Consider the following 18,263-nt stretch of genomic DNA (forward strand, 5'->3'; position numbering starts at 1 on the left):
CCATCTAGAAACAGATAATAATAATGATGATGAGCTACATCCAGACTAATGATATGCTAACACCATGTAACACAATCAGGCATGCACAAATGAGGGAACTTCCTTTCCGAACTAGTTCTTGTGCTAGTTACAGCCTTAATCACAGGCAAAGTGATGTAATATCTGAAAGTCTAGCACTTTATTTTTAAATTTGTAAGTAAATAATCACCTAAATAAAGAAATAAATACCAGGTGGGCAGGCAGGCAATCAAAAACTTTCCTGAAATTCCAATCCAATAGGCTACCCTACTTCGGTTCGGATCGCTTGACCCTTGCCCAACTTATTATTTATTTATTTATTTATTTATTTATTTATTTATTTATTTATTTGATTTATATACCGCCCTTCCGAAATCGCTCAGGGCAGATTACTTGGCTTATCTCAACTGGTAACCGTATTATTAGAGAGGGTCTGGTAAATACTATAAATGCTTCTCAAGGGAGGGCAGGATGCCTCCTTGTCTTAAGGAGATTATTATTAGACCTTATTTGAAGAAACCTGCATTTGATCTCTCAGAGTTAGCTAATTACAGACCAGTTTCCAATCTTCCATGGTTGGGCAAAGTGATTGAGAGAGTGCTGGCCTCTCAGCTCCAAGCAGTTTTGGATAATATAGATTATTCTAGACCCATTTCAAACCAACTTTTGAATAGGTTATGGGGTTGAGATTTTCTTGGTCTGCCTGATGGATGATCTCCAATTGGCTATCGGCAAAGGGAGTGTGACTCTGCTGATCCTTTTGTATCTCTCGGCGGTTTTCAATAGCATTTACCATGATATCGTTCTGAGTTGCCTGAGACAGGTGGGATTGGGTGGCACTGTTTTCCTACCTCTCTGGTAGATTCCAGATGGTGTCTCTTGTAGACTGCTGCTCTGCAAAGCAAGAACTAAAATATGGAGTTCCAGAAGGCTCCAATGCTCTTTAACATCTACATGAAACTGCTGGGAGAGGTGTCACTTGGAGATTGTTGTTCTACAAAGCAAGAACTGAAGTGTGGAGAAACACAAGGCTCCAAGGCTCTTTAACATCTACATGAAACTGCTAGGAAAGATCATCAGGGGGTTTGGTGCAGGGTGTTATCAATATGCTGATGACACCCAGATCTATTTCTCCATATTGACCTCATCAGAAAATGGCATAATTTCTCTAAACACCTGCCTGGTGGTGGTAATGGGCTGGATGAGGGAGAACAAACTGGAGTTGAATTGAAATAAGACAGAGGTACTGACTGTGGGAGTCGGGACCCGAGAGATGCTTTAGATCTGCCTGTTCTAGATAAGGTTACACTCCCCCAAAAGATCAGGAATGTAATTTGGGAGTGCTCCTGGATCTAAAACTCACTCTGATTTCTCAGGTTCAGGCAGTGGCCAGGAACGTTTTTTATCATCTTCGGCTGATACCTCAGCTACGCCCATTTCTGGAGGTACATGACTTTAAAACAATGGTATGTATGCTGGTACCTCCAAATTCAACTACTGTAATGCACTCTGTGCACTTTGTATGTAGTCCAGAAACTACAACTGGTACAGAATGCAGCAGCCAGACTGGTCTCTGGGACAACCCGAAGCGACCATATAAAATTGATTTTAAAAGAACTGTACTGTCTGCCAATGCGTTTCCGTCTGAAAGTGCTGGCTAATACCTATAAAGCCCTCAATGGATTGGGTCCAGGGTACTTAAGAAAGCACCTTCTCTGTCATAAATCCTGCCACCCATGAAGCTCATCCGGAGAGGTCCAGTTATGGTGGCCACTGGCTCATTTGGTGCTAACTTGGGACCAGGCTTGCACTGTGTTCCCTGTATCTCCTGCTCTGTTTGTTTTTAGGAAGACCCTCAAGACACATATTTTTTCCTCAAGCTTTTAACTGAAATTAATTTTAAATTGTTTAATTTGTATTTATCTCATGAGATTTGTTTTAACTGCTTTTCCTCAGTTTCACATTTGTTGTGTTATAAGTTAAGTACACTTCCTCGCGATGCACATATCAGGCGGTATATAAATGTGATAAATAAATAATATCTGATACCTTCCAAAATGGCCAATACTGGACCACTACTGAAATGTGATATCCGAAAATGCACAGGCCCAGTGTCTAGCAACACACTCTTGCACACACAGAAGCACATTGTGCAAGGTCAAAGAAAAAAGTAACCTCGTTTCAGAGTATTTCTTGCACTAGAGCAGGATTTACAACCTTGCATTACCTCTTTCACAAGCTGTTCTTCTTCCTCTAGTGTTGCACAACATTACAGAGCATGGCCACCACTGAAATTCATGCCATGATCATCACAGTGGATACAAAATATGCTCTGCATTTTCTAAGTTTTATTATTGTTATTAGCTGCCTTGAGCTTCCAGCTATAGAGCGGTATATAAATGTAAGTGCTAAGTGCTATTGCTATTGAAAGAATTTGGTCCTGAAAGCCTGGATAGACATCTTTAAAGCAAACAAATAAACAGAAATGGCCATGATGTACCTGTATTTGAAGGTAATAATGTCCCAAATGATGCTTCAAAATGCTTTCCCTAAACAAAATATAAAGCTAAAATTAGCATAGTTTTCTGTTTATGTCTCTGTTTGTTCCATGTCTTTACTTTTTCAGCAGTCTCTATGAACTGCAAGCCCATGCAGCAATCCCACTGCATGTATGAAATTAAATCTACAGATGCAGAAATGGCAATGAAGACTGCTCTGAAAAGGTTTGATCGAAGTTACCATTGCTTAACCTTCCACAGGTCTGCATAGTGAGAACAATTTGTCCCAGACTGTTTAAGTAGAAAACAGTGGCCAATGTTTTAGTTTAACCACAACTAGATTTCAAAGGATTTTCATACGTAACACTTGCCTTGCTTTTATACTGTTTGTGTGGGTGGGATAGAAAACAGAACAGTCCATTTAAATTGAATTGAACATACATTCAATTTAATTCAAATGTAGGTTTTATAGTTCAATTACAGATTAAGAAAATATAGTTCATGTATGAAAATGGGTCTATAAATCTCTAATCTCTGTCTACAGTGGGCAGCTTCATGGATGGCAGTGATATTCATGCATTCATGTTGACAAATCTTATTCCAATAAAGTAGTTTTATACATTCAATTGGCAGCATTTTTAAGTCTTTTTAAAGACTTAAATTCAGAGCATTCTCCTTCTAGAAGGGATGTCTGCTTTGAATATTCAGTACCACATCCACATTCAAATTTCAGAGGTGGTAGGGCGATTCCTGAAATGAACATATTTAATTTTACAACCATAAGAACATAAGAACAGCCTTGCTGAATCAAGCCCAAGGCCCATCTAGTTTCATCGGAACAGATGAAGCATCCTGTTTTGCACAGTGGCCAACCAGATGCCGCTGGAAGCCACAGGCAGGAGTTGAGGGCATGCCCTCACTCCTGCTGTTACTCTCGTGCAACTGGTACTCAGAGGCATCCTGCCTTTGAGGCTGGAGGTGACCCAAAGCCCTCTGACTAGTAGCCGTTGATAGACCTCTCCTCCATGAAGTTATCCAAACCCTTCTTAAAGCCATCCAGGTTGTTGGCTATCACCACACCTTGTGGCAGAGAATTCCACAACCAAATATTCATTTGGCAGCATTTGCAGAATAAGAGCACTATCGGGTAATTTTAGAAGTCTAACTGTGATTTGCAGAGGCTAACATTTCATATAAAGACAAAAGAAGCATACCATAATGCCAAAAAATCTATAATAATTTTGAATATACTCCTTAATTTCCTCTCTGGACTTCTCCTTTTGAAGAAACTCACATCTAAAAAATAATAGACAATTATAATCAATGGCTTCATATATTTTTAAACAGTTATGAAGATTTCTAACATTAAAAATTAACTGGGTCTCAATCTGAAATTTAAAAAATCCACAGACTGACATCCAGTTCATTTTTAATGTTAAAAATTTATTATATTTCAATATGAGTCTTAATTAATGAAGTGCTTATAAAGAGTGACTTTAAATCACTGTTGGCCTGCAGGAATATTAATTCATATCTCATAAGATCCGTAGCCTTGAGGAGAAATAGATGCAATTTTACTCAAGATAGGCATGGCTTTTAAAAAGGGAAAGATAGTTAATACATGATTCCTACCCCAATGGATTCTGGAGCTATCCACGCACTGAGATGCAAATGACACTCCTTCCTTCCCTGTATTTGGCCAAAGGGTGGCTGTTTGATAGCTGCCTGTGTTTGTGCTGCCAAGGGATTTGAACCACTGTCTACAGAAAGCTCTGGAATCAATAGGACTTGATTATTAGCCTCATAATTGCACCATGGTGGTCTGTGTCTTTCTGCCTGTCTGGATTGTGTGTTCCATGTGTAGAGTGAGGTCGTAGCATCCATTGGCTGTTGCTGAATGCCAATCAGTCCAGTCAGTGCATAGTTCTATAGGAACACAGGAAGTACGTTGTGTTTCAGGCAAGAGTCTTTCCCAGCCCTGCCTGGAGATGCCAGGGATTGAACCTGTGATCTTCTGCATGCAAAGCCGATGCACTACCACTGAGCTATGGCCATCCATAGTTATTCTATGGCCCCATCCATAGTTACTGGTGGGGCACTTGGTCCATGCATAGTTATTGAAGGAGCATTTGTGTGGGTAGTGGTGGTATTGGGGTTAACAGGAACGCCATGGGCATGTTGGTTAGTGCTGCTACATTTGGCTTTGTCCTTAATGGTGTTGCCTCTGCAGCTGTGAGTGGATAGGATTGTGACCACATAATGCTGGCATTAGCCAGTACCGGCTGTCATCATAATGGAACCATAGAATTGCCCTGTAAGTTACTTACTCAGGAAACCACTTTGCATGCTCTTTCCAAGGATCATCTCCTTCTTCCCAATTTCCCAAACATCCATCACAGGCAAAGCATCGAACTGTATCCTTTATACCTGTATGTAAACAATTATATTCTCCAATGTGCCTCCGTACTTGGCATGGTTTACACCTAGTTTTCCAGGCAAAGCTATACAATAGGAATGTGGGGGAGGGATGTCACTTCAGCAACCTATATGAATATAAGTCACAATATTTATCATATAAGAAGAACGTATTGAATAGCATCCAGACTTATAGCACTGCACTTGTGGCAAAAGCTTCTTCTGTGACTGGAAGGCGGGTTGTACTTACACCAGTGGCAGGAACTTCCACCACCAGTGCATCGTGGTGCTAGAAGTCTGGATACAACCCAAAGTTATTTTATGTATATGGCATCTTCCCAGATAACACTTGGACCATAAGAAGCATAGGAACATAGGAAGCTGCATTATCCTGAATCAGACCATTGGCACATCTAGCTCAGTTTTACACTGACTGGAGTTGCATGCAGGAATTTCCCCAGCCCTACCTGGAGATGCCACAGATAGAACCTGGGACCTTCTTCATGCAAGCAGATGCTCCACCACTGAACAACAGTCCATCCCCTAGGGGAAATGTCTTGCAGTAGATAGTGCTCACATGTAGTTTCCCATTTAAATGTAAACCAAGTCAAACCCTGCTTAGCAAAGGGGACAATTAGTGCTCACTACTGCAAGAGCCACTCTCACGACTATAAAAAAGAACACACTTCATTCTCCACACTAAAATAAGAAAATTGCATTAATGACTCTTAATCTGGAGGAAGAATATCATCATATTAATGATGATTAAAAGATAGATATCAGTAGACTTATCCTCCCTGAATTTGTCTAATCCCCTTTGAAAGCCATCAGCTATGGCCATCACCACATCTTGTGGCAGTACATTTCATAAATTAATTATGCTGTGTGGGAAGTACTTCCGTTTGTCCATCCTAAATCTCCTGGGAATCAGTTTCATTGGGTGACTTCTGTCCCAAGTGCTGAGACAGTGACATTAAAAACATCTCACTCTCCATTTTCTCCACATCATGCGTAATTTTTATAAACCCCTCGTTCACTGTTTTTTCCCCTGAGTAACAAAGCCTCAAACATTGTAGCTTTAGCTATTTATTTTATTGATTTTATTTTATTTGCTATGAACTAAGCTCATAGGAAAGCTATCTCACCTGATCATTTGGAGTGCCCCCCCCACACTTGTTTGTTTACATTGTTGCCATCTATACAATATCATTTCTGAGATGAGACAACCAGAACTGTACACAGTGGCTGACATGAGGCGCAGCATTCTGGATGATGAGGCTGCTATGGACTCATAAGGCACTGGCAGTCGTCCCAATAGAGCTGAGAATGTGGGGTTGCACACACAGTGTTACTGCAGTTATTCCCATTTGCCACAATGGGAATAACTGTGGTAGCATTGTGTTGTCAGTATTCCAAATGCGGCCACATCCTGTGAATCAGCATATGGTACCAAAATGGCTTGGCTCACCGGTGGATACACAGGATAGAGCTGATTATCCAGCACATGTAACGCCCACATTGAACCATATGTAGTGAACTGGTACCACCCCAGAAGCTTTTTACTTGTCAAGCAGATATAGCCTAATACAGCAAAGGGAAATTAACATTCAAAAAGACTATACCAATTGAAATGTGGGTCTCAAGAGCTCCTACAGGCAATTCTATCAGTTTAGGAAAACATACTTTGAATTTACCTGTGAAGAAAAATCCAGCACTAGCTAGAAGAGCAGGCATTGTCTCACTGGCATAGAATGGCCAGCCACCGAAGGACTCCAGTCTTGCTTCCACCTCTGCGTAGTTTAGTGGTTTCTGCAGAGCTCCTCTCCGTATTTCTGCCGAGCTTGTCTCTGGATTCTGAACACGCACTTCATACATGGAGATATTTCCAACCTCTTTTCCTAAAATGAATTCGCATTCAGGCCGATGTTTCTTATGTTCCACAGAAGGGGGCGTTTTGATACCTCTTGCAAGCAACACCAGCCCACAGCAAAAACACTGTATTGCTGACTTGACCCCTGTATGAGAGAAGCCAGCTGCAGCCATCTCTGAGGGACACCATGCTGACCGAAAATTACCAGGTTGGTTCAGGAAGGTTTTTAACCTTTGGGTTTCACTTCTCATTGTAGGATTAAACCCTCTTTGCAGTTGTTTACGAATTTGCTGAAATTCCTCTTCTAGTTCTTCTGCATGCTTTTTAAAATCATAATTCCAATTAGGGTAGCGAGCTTCTAGGTAAGAAAGGTCCAGCTCCGAAACAGAACAGTCTTCTGCAGAAGTCTCCTGGGTAGCCATTCCGTTCAAAACTGAAGCAAAGGAGTGTGATCATACATCAATAACAGACAATCTGCACTCTCAGTTTACACACCTGCATGTAGTGTTTGTTGGACGTTAAAGGACTTTGCGCTGTCTCTTTGCCTCAGACAGTGGAAGACAGACTAGTGAGTCAGAGGGCTAGAGGGTCAAGACATTGGTCATCCCTTCTCCACTGCTCTGATGCTATCCCTTTGAAATGTAAATTGCTACTCTTAGGGGATTCAAACTTCCTCCTTCCTCTCTCTCTTCCTACCTGGCCGTCTACCTTGCAACATGGCAGGTTTCTCTCCCTGCACCATATGTGCAGAGAGGATGCAGAATCCATCTGCATCCAGATAGATAGATAGATTAGAGATCCTAAATCCTCACTTTCCTATCTAGAATGGAGTTCCTTAATAAATGCCTTTTATATTGATTTGAAACTATGAATTGGCTCCAAGTTACTTTACTCTCAGGATACACGCATGCTTAACTAAACTAAACCACTGTGTCGTGCCTCTGTGCACTCTGCTATAATGAGAAAGGAATTCTCTCACCACAGAGAATATCCAACAGTGTTACTATTTACTACATTTATTTCCAGTCTTTCTCCAAAAACGGAAGACAACGTATATTTAAAGCTCTGGAAGTACTGAGTCAGGGACCATGACAGCAGGGATGAAACGCTTACTCTCTGAACCACCACCGAAGCTCCATGGTAGAGGGAGTTGTTGGCCTCTTCTCTGCTGCATTATGTAATGCTGGAACTGGTGCTGCATATCTTCTGCCCAGGTTATCTGAAGAACCAATGGGGGGGCCACCTAACTGGGCTCATATAAGTGTTCCTCCAGGCTTGGTTCCTTAGTCTGAGCAGCAAAACCCACCCCCAACTACATCTTCTTCATCTAGTCTTTCTGATCCACCACTGGATCCCAGCCTGACTTGACCACATTGCTGTTTCTTACCTCATCTGACTGCTCCATAATTGGGCCCTAGTTCCAGCCTTCCTTGGAGACCGGCCAAGGGCTATTATATGGGTTTCATTCATTTTGTCCTCCCAACCACTCTATGAGGTATATGTCTGATTGACAGTCATTGATCAAGATCATCAAATGAAGTTCATGACCAACAGAGGCATAACGGGGAGAAACGGCGCCCAGGGCAAGCTCTGCCTCTGAAATTGCGCCCCCCGCCCCCCCACATACCTGCGACCTGGCCAGACTCCACGGCGGTGGCGGGTGGCGGCAGATCGTGTGGCGGTGGTGGGCGGCGGCAGATCGTGTGCCCCATGGCTTGTGGAGCACAGTGGTGGTGTGGGAGTGACCGAGTGAGCGTGGCGGTGGTGGGCGGTGGCGGGCGGTGGCGGATCGTGTGCCCCATGGCTTGTGGCGCACAGTGGTGGCATGGGAGTGACTGAGTGAGCGCGGCGGTGGTGGGCGGTGGCGGGTGGTGGCGGATCGTGTGCCCCATGGCTTGTGGAGCACAGTGGCGGTGTGGGAGTGACCGAGTGAGCGCGGCGGTGGTGGGCGGTGGCGGGCGGCGGTGGATCGTGTGCCCCATGGCTTGTGGAACACAGTGGCGGTGTGGGAGTGACCGAGTGAACGTGGCGGTGGTGGGTGGCGGCGGATCGCCGAGTGCGCAGAGTGACACCGAGGCCTGCCGTCTGGCCCGGCGTCGCTTCCCAACTGCGAGGCGTGCCTGTGCAGTTCATTCTATGAACCGCCGCCGCCCCGCCTGCCACCGCCGCGCTCACTCCCACCGCCGCCCGCCACCGCTGCGCGATCCGCCACCACCTGCCACCGCCGCGCTCACTCAGTCACTCCCACACCGCCACTGTGCGCCACAAGCCATGGGGCACACGATCCGCCACTGCCCGCCACCGCTGCGTGATCCGCCGCCGCCCACCACCGCCACGCGATCCAGGGGGGGATGGGGGGGCCGTGGCCGTCACCCCCCCACGTGACTCAACAAAGTGGTGCCCAGGGCACGTGCCCTGCCTGCCCCCCCAATCGTTACGCCCCTGATGACCAAAGAGCGAGCTGAACTCAGCTTTCTCTGTATCATATCCTTTTTATGTGCTACATTGGTTGCCTAGTGTTTCTGTCCAGAACAAGAATTGCAAGAGTATCATCAGTTACAGGGTGTGACGATTGGGAGCTGAGACCAGTGTGTTTGAAGTTTGTTTTTAGCTTTTTTTTCACCCTAGATATTTCTCCATTCATATATCAAATCAAATCAACTTTATTACAGTCCAAGACCAGCATAAGGCAGTACAGTAGAGCAACATCAAAAAGTAAGTGATACTATTGACATCCTGGTGGAAACTTAGAATAATGGGTTCACTAGGGTGGAAGACTCAATTGCTCCTAAGCGTCCTCTTTCCTCACTCTGAAGGTAAGTTTCTGCAAACTAAGCAAATATTTCAGACAGAGGAAAGGTTACCGTGTTGTGCCCACATTATGGGTCCTCTTGATACTATTTCTCCTGCCATGTTTTGTTTACCTTTAGAATCCGGGGACCACAGTTGTGATCATCCTTCTGAATGAACACTGTCACTCAAATAATGGGTCTGCCACCCTATCGTTTCTTCAATCTGCTCAGCCCTCAGGATGATTCTGCAAATACAGAAGTCTAGAGATATTGCTACCATTCCTGCAAATCTGATTTTGAAGGCACCCCACCCCTGTCATTGCTAATTATGAGTTTGCACTGTCAGGTGATCATTCGGGTGGAGGTCAACATATTTCAGCAAACCCACCCATCGCTTCATTTTTCTATTTGTAGCTGGAATTATTGTGAGATCGATAGGAGATTAAAAACAAAGAGCAACCAAGTGTTCAAACCATTCCTGAATCTTCAGCAGAGTGCTGTGCTTGGCCCCTAACCAGGATATGTTGGTTCGGATCTTGTTTTGATTTGAAAACATCTGGCCAGGCCAGTTCCTTGCACATAGCTAGGATGCAGTATTTCAATTTGGCCTTTGTCAGTTACTTGCACGTAGCTAGGATGCAGTATTGGGTCTGGAAGGAAAGATGCAACCTGTGATTCAGAATACAACCTCCCAGAGATGTAAGTCTGTGGTAGTATAAAGATATGCTAAATAAATCAATAAATAACATGCAGTTTGGGGGGATGTGTGCAGCATTTGATAAGCTTCTAGGGTAAAGAAGTGTTGGGTGGAAGGGCTGCAGATGAAAAGTGATTTAGAAGCGTTAGGCTGAGTTTCCCAGGGACAGGGAAAACTGACAGTCTAGTGCATCAGAGATGTGGACCCAACAGAAAAGCGTGCCCGGTTGGTGCAATCTGACAGGGACAGGGAAAACTGACAGCCTAGTGCATCAGAAATGTGAACCCATCAGAAAAGCCTGCCTGGTTGGTGCAATCTGACAGGGACAGGGAAAACTGACAGCCTAGTGCATCAGAGATGTAGACCCATCAGAAAAGGCCACCTGGGTGGCACAATCTGACACTCCTGAGCTGGGACCCAGCAGATCCCACTACCCACCAAATCTTCCCTGGCAGATTGTGCCACCCCGGCGGGCTTTTCTGATGGGTCAACATCATTGATGCACTAGGCCAGGGATCCCCAAACTGCGGCCCTCCAGATGTTGCTGAACTACAACTCCCAGCATCCCTAGACACAATTTTTTGTGGCTGGGAATGCTGGAAGTTGTAGTTCAGCAACATCTGGAGGGCCGCAGTTTGGGGATGCCTGCACTAGGCTGTAAGTTTTCCCTGTCATTACCACATCAGAGATGCAGACGTATCAGAAGAGCCCACCTGGTTGGTGCAATCTGACAGGGACAGGGAAAACTGACATCCTAGTGCATCCGAGATGAGGACCCCTTCAAAAAGGCCGCCTGGGTGGTACAATCTGACAGGGACAGGGGTAGTGGGATCTGCTTGGTCCCAGCCCAGGAGTGGAAGTATGATCCCTGGAAACTAACTTGATCCCAGTGCAGGACTGGAACTCAGGACAGCCTACCGCATCAGAGATGCGGACGCATAAGAAGAGCCCACCTGGTTGGTGCAATCTGACAGGGACAGGGAAAACTGACAGCCTAGTCCATCAGAGATGTCAACCCATCCGAAAAGCCCGCCTAGGTGGCACAATCTGACAGGGAAGGGAGGTTTAGTGGGATCTGCTGGGTCGCAGCCCAGGAGTGGAAGCATGGTCCCTGGAAACTGATTGGAGCCTAGTGGAGGACTTGAACGCAGGATAGCTTTGTGCATCCAAGATGAGGAACCCTTCAAAAAGCCTGCCTGGGTGGAACAATCCGACAGGGACAGGGAAAACTGACAGCCTATTGCGTCAGAGATGCAGACCCATCAGAAAAGCCTGCCTGGTTGAAAACTGTGGGGTAGTTGGAACTACACCTCTAATAGCTGGACCTGTGTCCAAAAAATATGTTTGGGGCAGTGCAATCTGTTGCAATCTGTGGGGTTGGTGGAACACAGACAGTCCTCCAGAAAATAGCACCCACTGGAGATGTAAAGGGACGGGGGGAGTGAGATACGCTGGTCTCAGCCTAGGAGTGGAAGCATGATCCCTGGAAACTGATTGGTGCATTAGCAAAGCTGCACAATTGATTAACTTTGCCCATGTTCCTGCAGCACAAAACATTCTCAGATAATGTCCAGATTACTAAATGTTACCAGTGTTAATAACAAAACCTCCAATTGCTGAAAATGTGTCCAATAAGTTCTGCTTGGTTCACAAGCAATCACTTGCAAGCTTGTGGAATACACAAGTCTATTTAATAATGCTGATGTTAACTAGTTGCAAGACTGTGGAGCACACAAGTCTCTTTACTAGTTCTGAAGTTCTGAACAAGGGTAAGAGCTTCTGACAGGTTTTAGAGAGAATGAGCATTCTTGCCAGCACTCAAGATGTAAGAGTTTCTATTAGATTGACCTTCAGGGTAAGGCCACTGGTTTCAACTGGAGAGACTGAGCATGCTCTCTTCTTGCCAGTTCCCCAGGAATTTCACAGAAATTCACATTTGTCCTTTGGATGCACTATTAGAGTCATTCTTTTTTAATGTTTCAGAATAATTTGTTACAAAATTACACACACAACCACATCTGATGTTTTCTGCAGAACCTGGGTTCCCTTTCTTTGATATTTTAAGCAGGATTGAAAATCTGAGAGGGGCTTTGGGCAGAAAATGAAATGGAGCTTCATTGGAGCTTCATTTGACCATACTGAGCATGCACACATGCTTATGAGCATGCTCAGATGCACCGGGCAGGACTCGTTGAGGGGCAGAGGAAAGTACTGCTACAACGGACAAGTGGCCCCGGCCCTTCTGTGGTCCAGCAACTGGTGTCTTCCCCCGGGATGCTCAGGCATGTCCCTCAGCAGGGCTGTCCCTTGGCGGGGGGGGGGGGGGCGTGCAGGGCTGGGAGTGAATCAGCATGTGTGGGGCCACCTTAACATTTCATATGATTACAAAATCATACTGGCTGGTGTCATACTGTGTAAATAGTGTGAGTGAGTGAGGGTTTTGGACATGTCCAACCAGCTTCGACATATAACGCATTTATGAGAAAAAGTTAAAAGCTCAACGCATGCCCCTAGCTTCACAGTTCTCACCCCGACATTCTGGATTGCAAACCAACTTGAGCATAGTGCATTTACAAATAAAATAAATAAAGATATAGTTTATTCAGCTGTTTACAGTTATCCCCACTTTCACTAGGTGTCGAGCACTCTATGAATAGAGAGAACTCTTTCTTCAGCTTTATTACAGTAGGGGAAATTATTAAAAATCAATAATTTGTCCAATCCATTTTACATTCAATATTCAGAGCCTTCCCACTTTTCCCTACATCTAGACTCAATATCAAAGCCTTATGCCCAGTCATTCCAGGTGATCTAAAGGGTGGGGCAAAGTTGGGTGCTTCACCCTTTTTCATGAAGCCAAAGGGCAGATTCCTCCACATGGGGCTGGAATGATGTTCCAACTGGGGGCTTAAGTTCCAGAAGTTTTTGTAAATTTTCTGCCACGAAACAAGCCACTTATAGGACTTTTGTTGTTGTTGATGTTTTTAGACAAAATTCAAAAAATTATTAAAAATCAACAATTTGTCTAATCAGTTTCAAATTCAATATTCAGAACCCTCCCACCCTGCCCTACATTTGTGCCCAATATCAAAGCCTTATAACAACTCATTCCATAAATATACAAGGGGTGGGGGGTGATGAAAAAAGGGAAATCTCATACCTTCCATTGCTGGCTCAGAGGAGGAGGAAGGAACAGACTCTCAGCACAGCCTAGGGCTGCAGGGCAGGGAGGGCAGAGGGTGTGCACAGTGCTCTGGTAGGCAGCCAGCACTGGCCACTCTGCCTCCCATTCAGAGAGCTTCAGACAGGTTCAGGGACTGGGCCATGAGGAGGCCTGCACTGGCAAAGAGGCCTCCAGAGGCCCCACCCACCCAGCAAACAGCTGAGGGTCAGCGGAGAGGGAACTGAAGTAGCATAGTGCAGGGAGCCTTTCCTAGCAGGCAAGCCTGTGTGTTACTCCTGCAGCTATGGGTCAGCCAGCTGGGGGGAGGAATCTAAATTTTGGAGGGCAGTCCAGAATGGGTCCTGCCCCAGTGCGAGGCCCAAGGTGATCGCCCTGGTTGCCCTGCCCTAAGGATGGCCCTGTCCCTTAGTCTAGTTCCCTTCACACCTTTGTGAAAACTAAGGCCAAAGAAACCACACTCCATTGGTATTGGTATTATTTTTTATTTGACATATTTGTATACTGCCCACTACTGAAGTCCCTAGGTGGTTTACAACAATAAAACAAACCAAGAGATTTTAAAAACAATTACAACACATAATGTTCAAATTAAAATAACTATCCATAAAAACTACTAACTAGCTCAAAAGCTTGGCTGAAGAGATGTGTCTTTAATTGTTCCCTAAAAGCCAACAAGGATGGAGCAGCTCTAATGTCAGCAGCATGTGCTTTCCACAGCTCTGATGCAACTGCAGAGAATGCTCGCCTTTTGAGTTGTCATGAGATGAGCTGGCAGCACTCTCAGAGGAACCTCCCCTGAAGATATTAATAGGTGGCAAAATTCATAATGTTCCCTTAAATACCCTGGGTCCAAGCCATTAAGGGCTTTATAGGTAACAAGTGAATTTTAGCCCGTTGAAAAACGGGCGCTAGTAATGCTTTCGGCCCCCGCCGCCGAACCGCCCTCCCAGCTGCCCGATCCCACCATTTGTACAGGAAAGAGGAGCTCGCCAGCAGAGCCCCTCTTTCTGCAAAGGCTCTTCTCAAACTGGCGCTTTGAGCGGAAAGGACGCCCTTTCCGCTCAAAGCGCCAGTTTGAGAAGAGCCTTTGCAGAAAGAGGAGCTCTGCTAGCGAGTTCCTCTTTCCTGTACAAATGGTGGGATCGGGCAGCTGGGAGGGCGGTTCGGCGGCGGCATTTTTCAGGGCCAATTTGGCCCTTAGTAATTTGGCGGGGGGATGGAAATGGTGGGATCGGGCCCCAAGGTTTCCCCCCCCCCGCCCGGCTTTACTGGCGGCGCCAGGCCTCGGCGGCGGCTCCGCCACCACCTCGGCCAGCTTCCCCGCCGCCTCTTCCCCCGGCGCCTCTCTCCTTTATTTGCGGCGGCCGCTTCTGGCCCCGCCGCCGCCTCACCCGCACTCCCGCCACCAGTTGCCCCGTCGCGGCCACCGCCACCTCTGGACGTGGCCACGGTTGCGCCGCCGCCTCTCCCGCACTCTCCTCCTGGCGTAGGCGGCGGCCACTTCTCCTTCTCCCGGCCCCAACATGGCCGCCAGGTCCTGCCGTTCGTGCCTCCCTTGCCCTGTTCTGGGCATGCCCAGAACAGGCCAGGCATGAACGCACGCTTGGTGTCCGTCCACGGACGGACACCAAGCGTTTTATTAGAGAGGATAACCAGCACTTTTTATATTGCCCAGAAACCTACTGGTAGCCAGTGTATTTTTTAAAACCAGAGTAATATGGTCTCTTCAGGGCGTCATGAAGACCAATCTCGCAGCAGCATTCTGCACCAACTGCCGTTTCAGGACTACGTACAAAGGCAGTCCCATGTAGAGTGCATTGTAGTAGTCAAACCTGGAAGTTACAGTACCAGCATGTACACCACTTAAGGTCACTCACTTCCAGGAAAGGGCACAGTTGGCGAACCAGCTGAAGCTGATAGAAAGCACTCCTGGCCTCCTCCTCCAGCTGAGGTAACTGAGAGAGGGTTGGGTCCAGAAGTACTCCCAAACTGTGGACCTGTTCCTTCTGGGGGCGGGCCTAATCCCATCGAGAACCGGCAGATCTATCCCATTTCCTGAACTACGGTTTCCTACAATGAGCACTTCCATCTTATTGGATTCAGTCTGTTTGTTATCTCTCATCCAGCCCATTGCTGCCTCGAGGCAGGCATTTAGAGAAGTTATGCCACTGCCTGATGAAGCTGGCATGGAGAAATAGATTTGGGTGTCATCAATGTACTGATAACACTCTGCGCCAAGTCCCCTGATGATCTCTCCCAGCGGTTTCATATAGCAACTGCTGCTGCCGCCTTCGAACCGCTCAGCCGTGCTTCCGTGCACATCCCTACCATTGAATCACAGTCTTTCTGAGTCATGATTTCACTGACAACTTGTATAGCAAACCCAGGAAGTGTTCATCATTTTTTGTTATTAATATTTCAAATTCTGTCAAATCTCTGATATTTCCACCTTGCTTTTGTCTTTCCTTCTGTGCTATGCTATTTATCTGTGAATCCTGAAACCAAGAAGGCGGGCTCATTTGTCTTGCCTGCTGGCTGGCGAATAAAATTTCCAGGACCAAGTTTCCCTCCTTGCTGACAGGTAGCTTGGCAGCAGGCCACGCACACACTGGCTGGCGAGGCCTCCCTCAGACCCCACCCCTATTGCCACGGCAGCAGGAGCAGCACAGACAGCAACAGGGTGTAGCAGTACTTTCCCCTGACCCTCAACGAGTCCTGCCCGGTGCATCTGAGCATGCTCACAAGCATGCGTGCATGCTCAGTATGGTCAAACAAAGCTCAAATGAAGCTCCATTTCATTTTCTATCTTAAACATAATTTGTAACAATCTTAAACATCTGGTTTTTAAAAGATAATGCATTGTCCCAAAGCACCAAAATATTTTAATGTTTTGTTCAGAAAAAAACATTTAAAACATCTTAAACATTAAACATTACATTGCTGCAAAAGTCTCTTCAAGGTGTGGGCCACTGAGTGGCTACAAATGGGGACTGAGCATGAGCAACGGCATGGAAGTAGTAGCAAAATCTGAGTGGCAGGGGATAAGGACGCACTAGCATGTCATAAAACCCTGCCGGGCAGGGCTCATTGAGGGGCATGATAAAATACTGCTACACCGTGCACTAGGAACAGATCTTATTGACTTCCTAGAAGGGATATGTATATTAAGGTGAGCAAAGGATCTTGGGGATTGGTTCACTGTAACCATGGATGCCACCAGGCTTACAGACCCATGCAAAGCAGTGAGAAAGACCCAACACACTCCTATCCTTGTCAGATGGCTTTTTGTCCACCACCAAACATTTTTGCTTAATCAAGGTGAAGTGGCCATATCAAATATGGTGTGGGGCAAATTTGCAGAGCATTTTCATCCCACTTGCTCCAAATCAGGTAGAAATCCAATTGGCTATCCTGATCCTGAAATGGGGTAGGTCTAAAAGGAACCCAAGGGACAGCTTCCCCTGTCCCCCTTCATTACTCTGGTTCTGCAAATAGCAGGGCAAATGGCTGTTTTGGCAGTGGAGGGCAGACTTCAGTGAGCAGATGGCACATGGGAACAGGTTTAAAAACCAAACACCTCCCTCCAGCATTGCTTTCATTTTCTAGTCTGATCCATCCCCCACAAGCAATAACATATTTAATCCATTGGACTGATCCATGTGCTTGCCAGCGTGGTGTTGTAGTTAGAGTGGGACTAGGACCAGGGATACCAGAGTTCAAATCCCCATTCAGCCCTGAAAGTTGAAACTCACTGGGTGAACTCTAGGAGGACAGTAATTCCGCTTAATATACGTTGCTCTAAAATATGGTCCCAATTCTGATTCTCTTTTGCAGCCTAGCAGCTACTATTTTAATTATTAAAATCACGAACACGAGGCCAGAACTATACATTTAACGTAATTTGGTCCCAAGAAAGATTGAGAGAGGAATAAACGGATAGCATACAGTGGCTGGGGCTGAGAGAGAGAGGATTTTAAACATTGTGAACTCCCATTCGTCTACTATTATGTTTACTGTAACTTTGAACTGATTGGGAATGTGACAATTAGGGAACTTTAAACAAGCAGCAAAAAGATCTATGACACATTTGTTTGGTCCATAAATAGCTTTCAGAATGGAAGAAATCTAAGAATGCAAAGCTGCAGAAATACTATTAGTTATAGACAGTAACTGAGAACCCATGCAACTGACTGAGAATGCAGAAGTTATTCAGACTAGGAGCTAAATATAGAGTTATAAAATAGTTAGTTAAATATATTCCATTTAGGAATAGGTCTTACCTATTTCCAGATTTTTTTTCTAATTCAATGACAGCATCTTAGCAAAATGAGTTGTATAAGAAACAAGCCAGTTTTCTTGGCAAGAACACAGAAGAGGAGAGTCTAACCATTTCCAGAAAGTGGAAGAAAACGGGAAGTGAAGAAAACGGAACCTGCTGACGTGTGTGTGTGTGTGTGCGTGCGTGTGTGTGTGTGCGCGCACTCATATGTGCAGCACTAACAGCTTTTTACACTTTGTATGATACATTTACCAACCTTTGCTACCCTGTTTCCCCGAAAGTAAGACCTAGCAGTAATTTCAGATGTACCGCTAATTGCCTTAGTGCATTTTTTGGGGCTAAAATTAATATAAAACACTGTCTTATTTTCGGGGAAACACGGTATCCACTAAGCATTGTGGAAATATTGTTTCACTGCCATTTCACTGCCTTGTCTGTCTGTGATATTTCTTTGCACACTAAACGCTGACCCACCCTGTGTCAACATGCTTTTCTTCTACTCTCACATAT

General features: G+C 45.5%; 1 protein-coding gene across 2 annotated transcripts in view; it reads right to left on the reverse strand.

Moving 5' to 3' along the window:
- Positions 1–9,938, reverse strand: part of NAIP (NLR family apoptosis inhibitory protein) — a 39,927-nt gene extending 29,989 nt beyond the window's left edge. For both annotated transcript variants that reach the window (XM_053288578.1, XM_053288577.1), the window contains exons 1-5: positions 9,726–9,938; positions 6,626–7,234; positions 4,844–4,943; positions 3,731–3,812; positions 2,519–2,567 (exon numbers count right to left, since the gene is read on the reverse strand). In XM_053288578.1, coding sequence (XP_053144553.1) covers positions 2,519–2,567; positions 3,731–3,812; positions 4,844–4,943; positions 6,626–7,223 — 829 coding nt within the window. In that variant the 5' untranslated portion in view covers positions 7,224–7,234; positions 9,726–9,938. The remainder of the gene's footprint in view (positions 1–2,518; positions 2,568–3,730; positions 3,813–4,843; positions 4,944–6,625; positions 7,235–9,725) is intronic.
- Between the last annotated feature and the right edge of the window lie 8,325 nt (positions 9,939–18,263).

The sequence above is a fragment of the Hemicordylus capensis genome, chromosome 2, assembly GCF_027244095.1.
Source record: "Hemicordylus capensis ecotype Gifberg chromosome 2, rHemCap1.1.pri, whole genome shotgun sequence".
NCBI classification, from domain to species: domain Eukaryota; kingdom Metazoa; phylum Chordata; class Lepidosauria; order Squamata; family Cordylidae; genus Hemicordylus; species Hemicordylus capensis.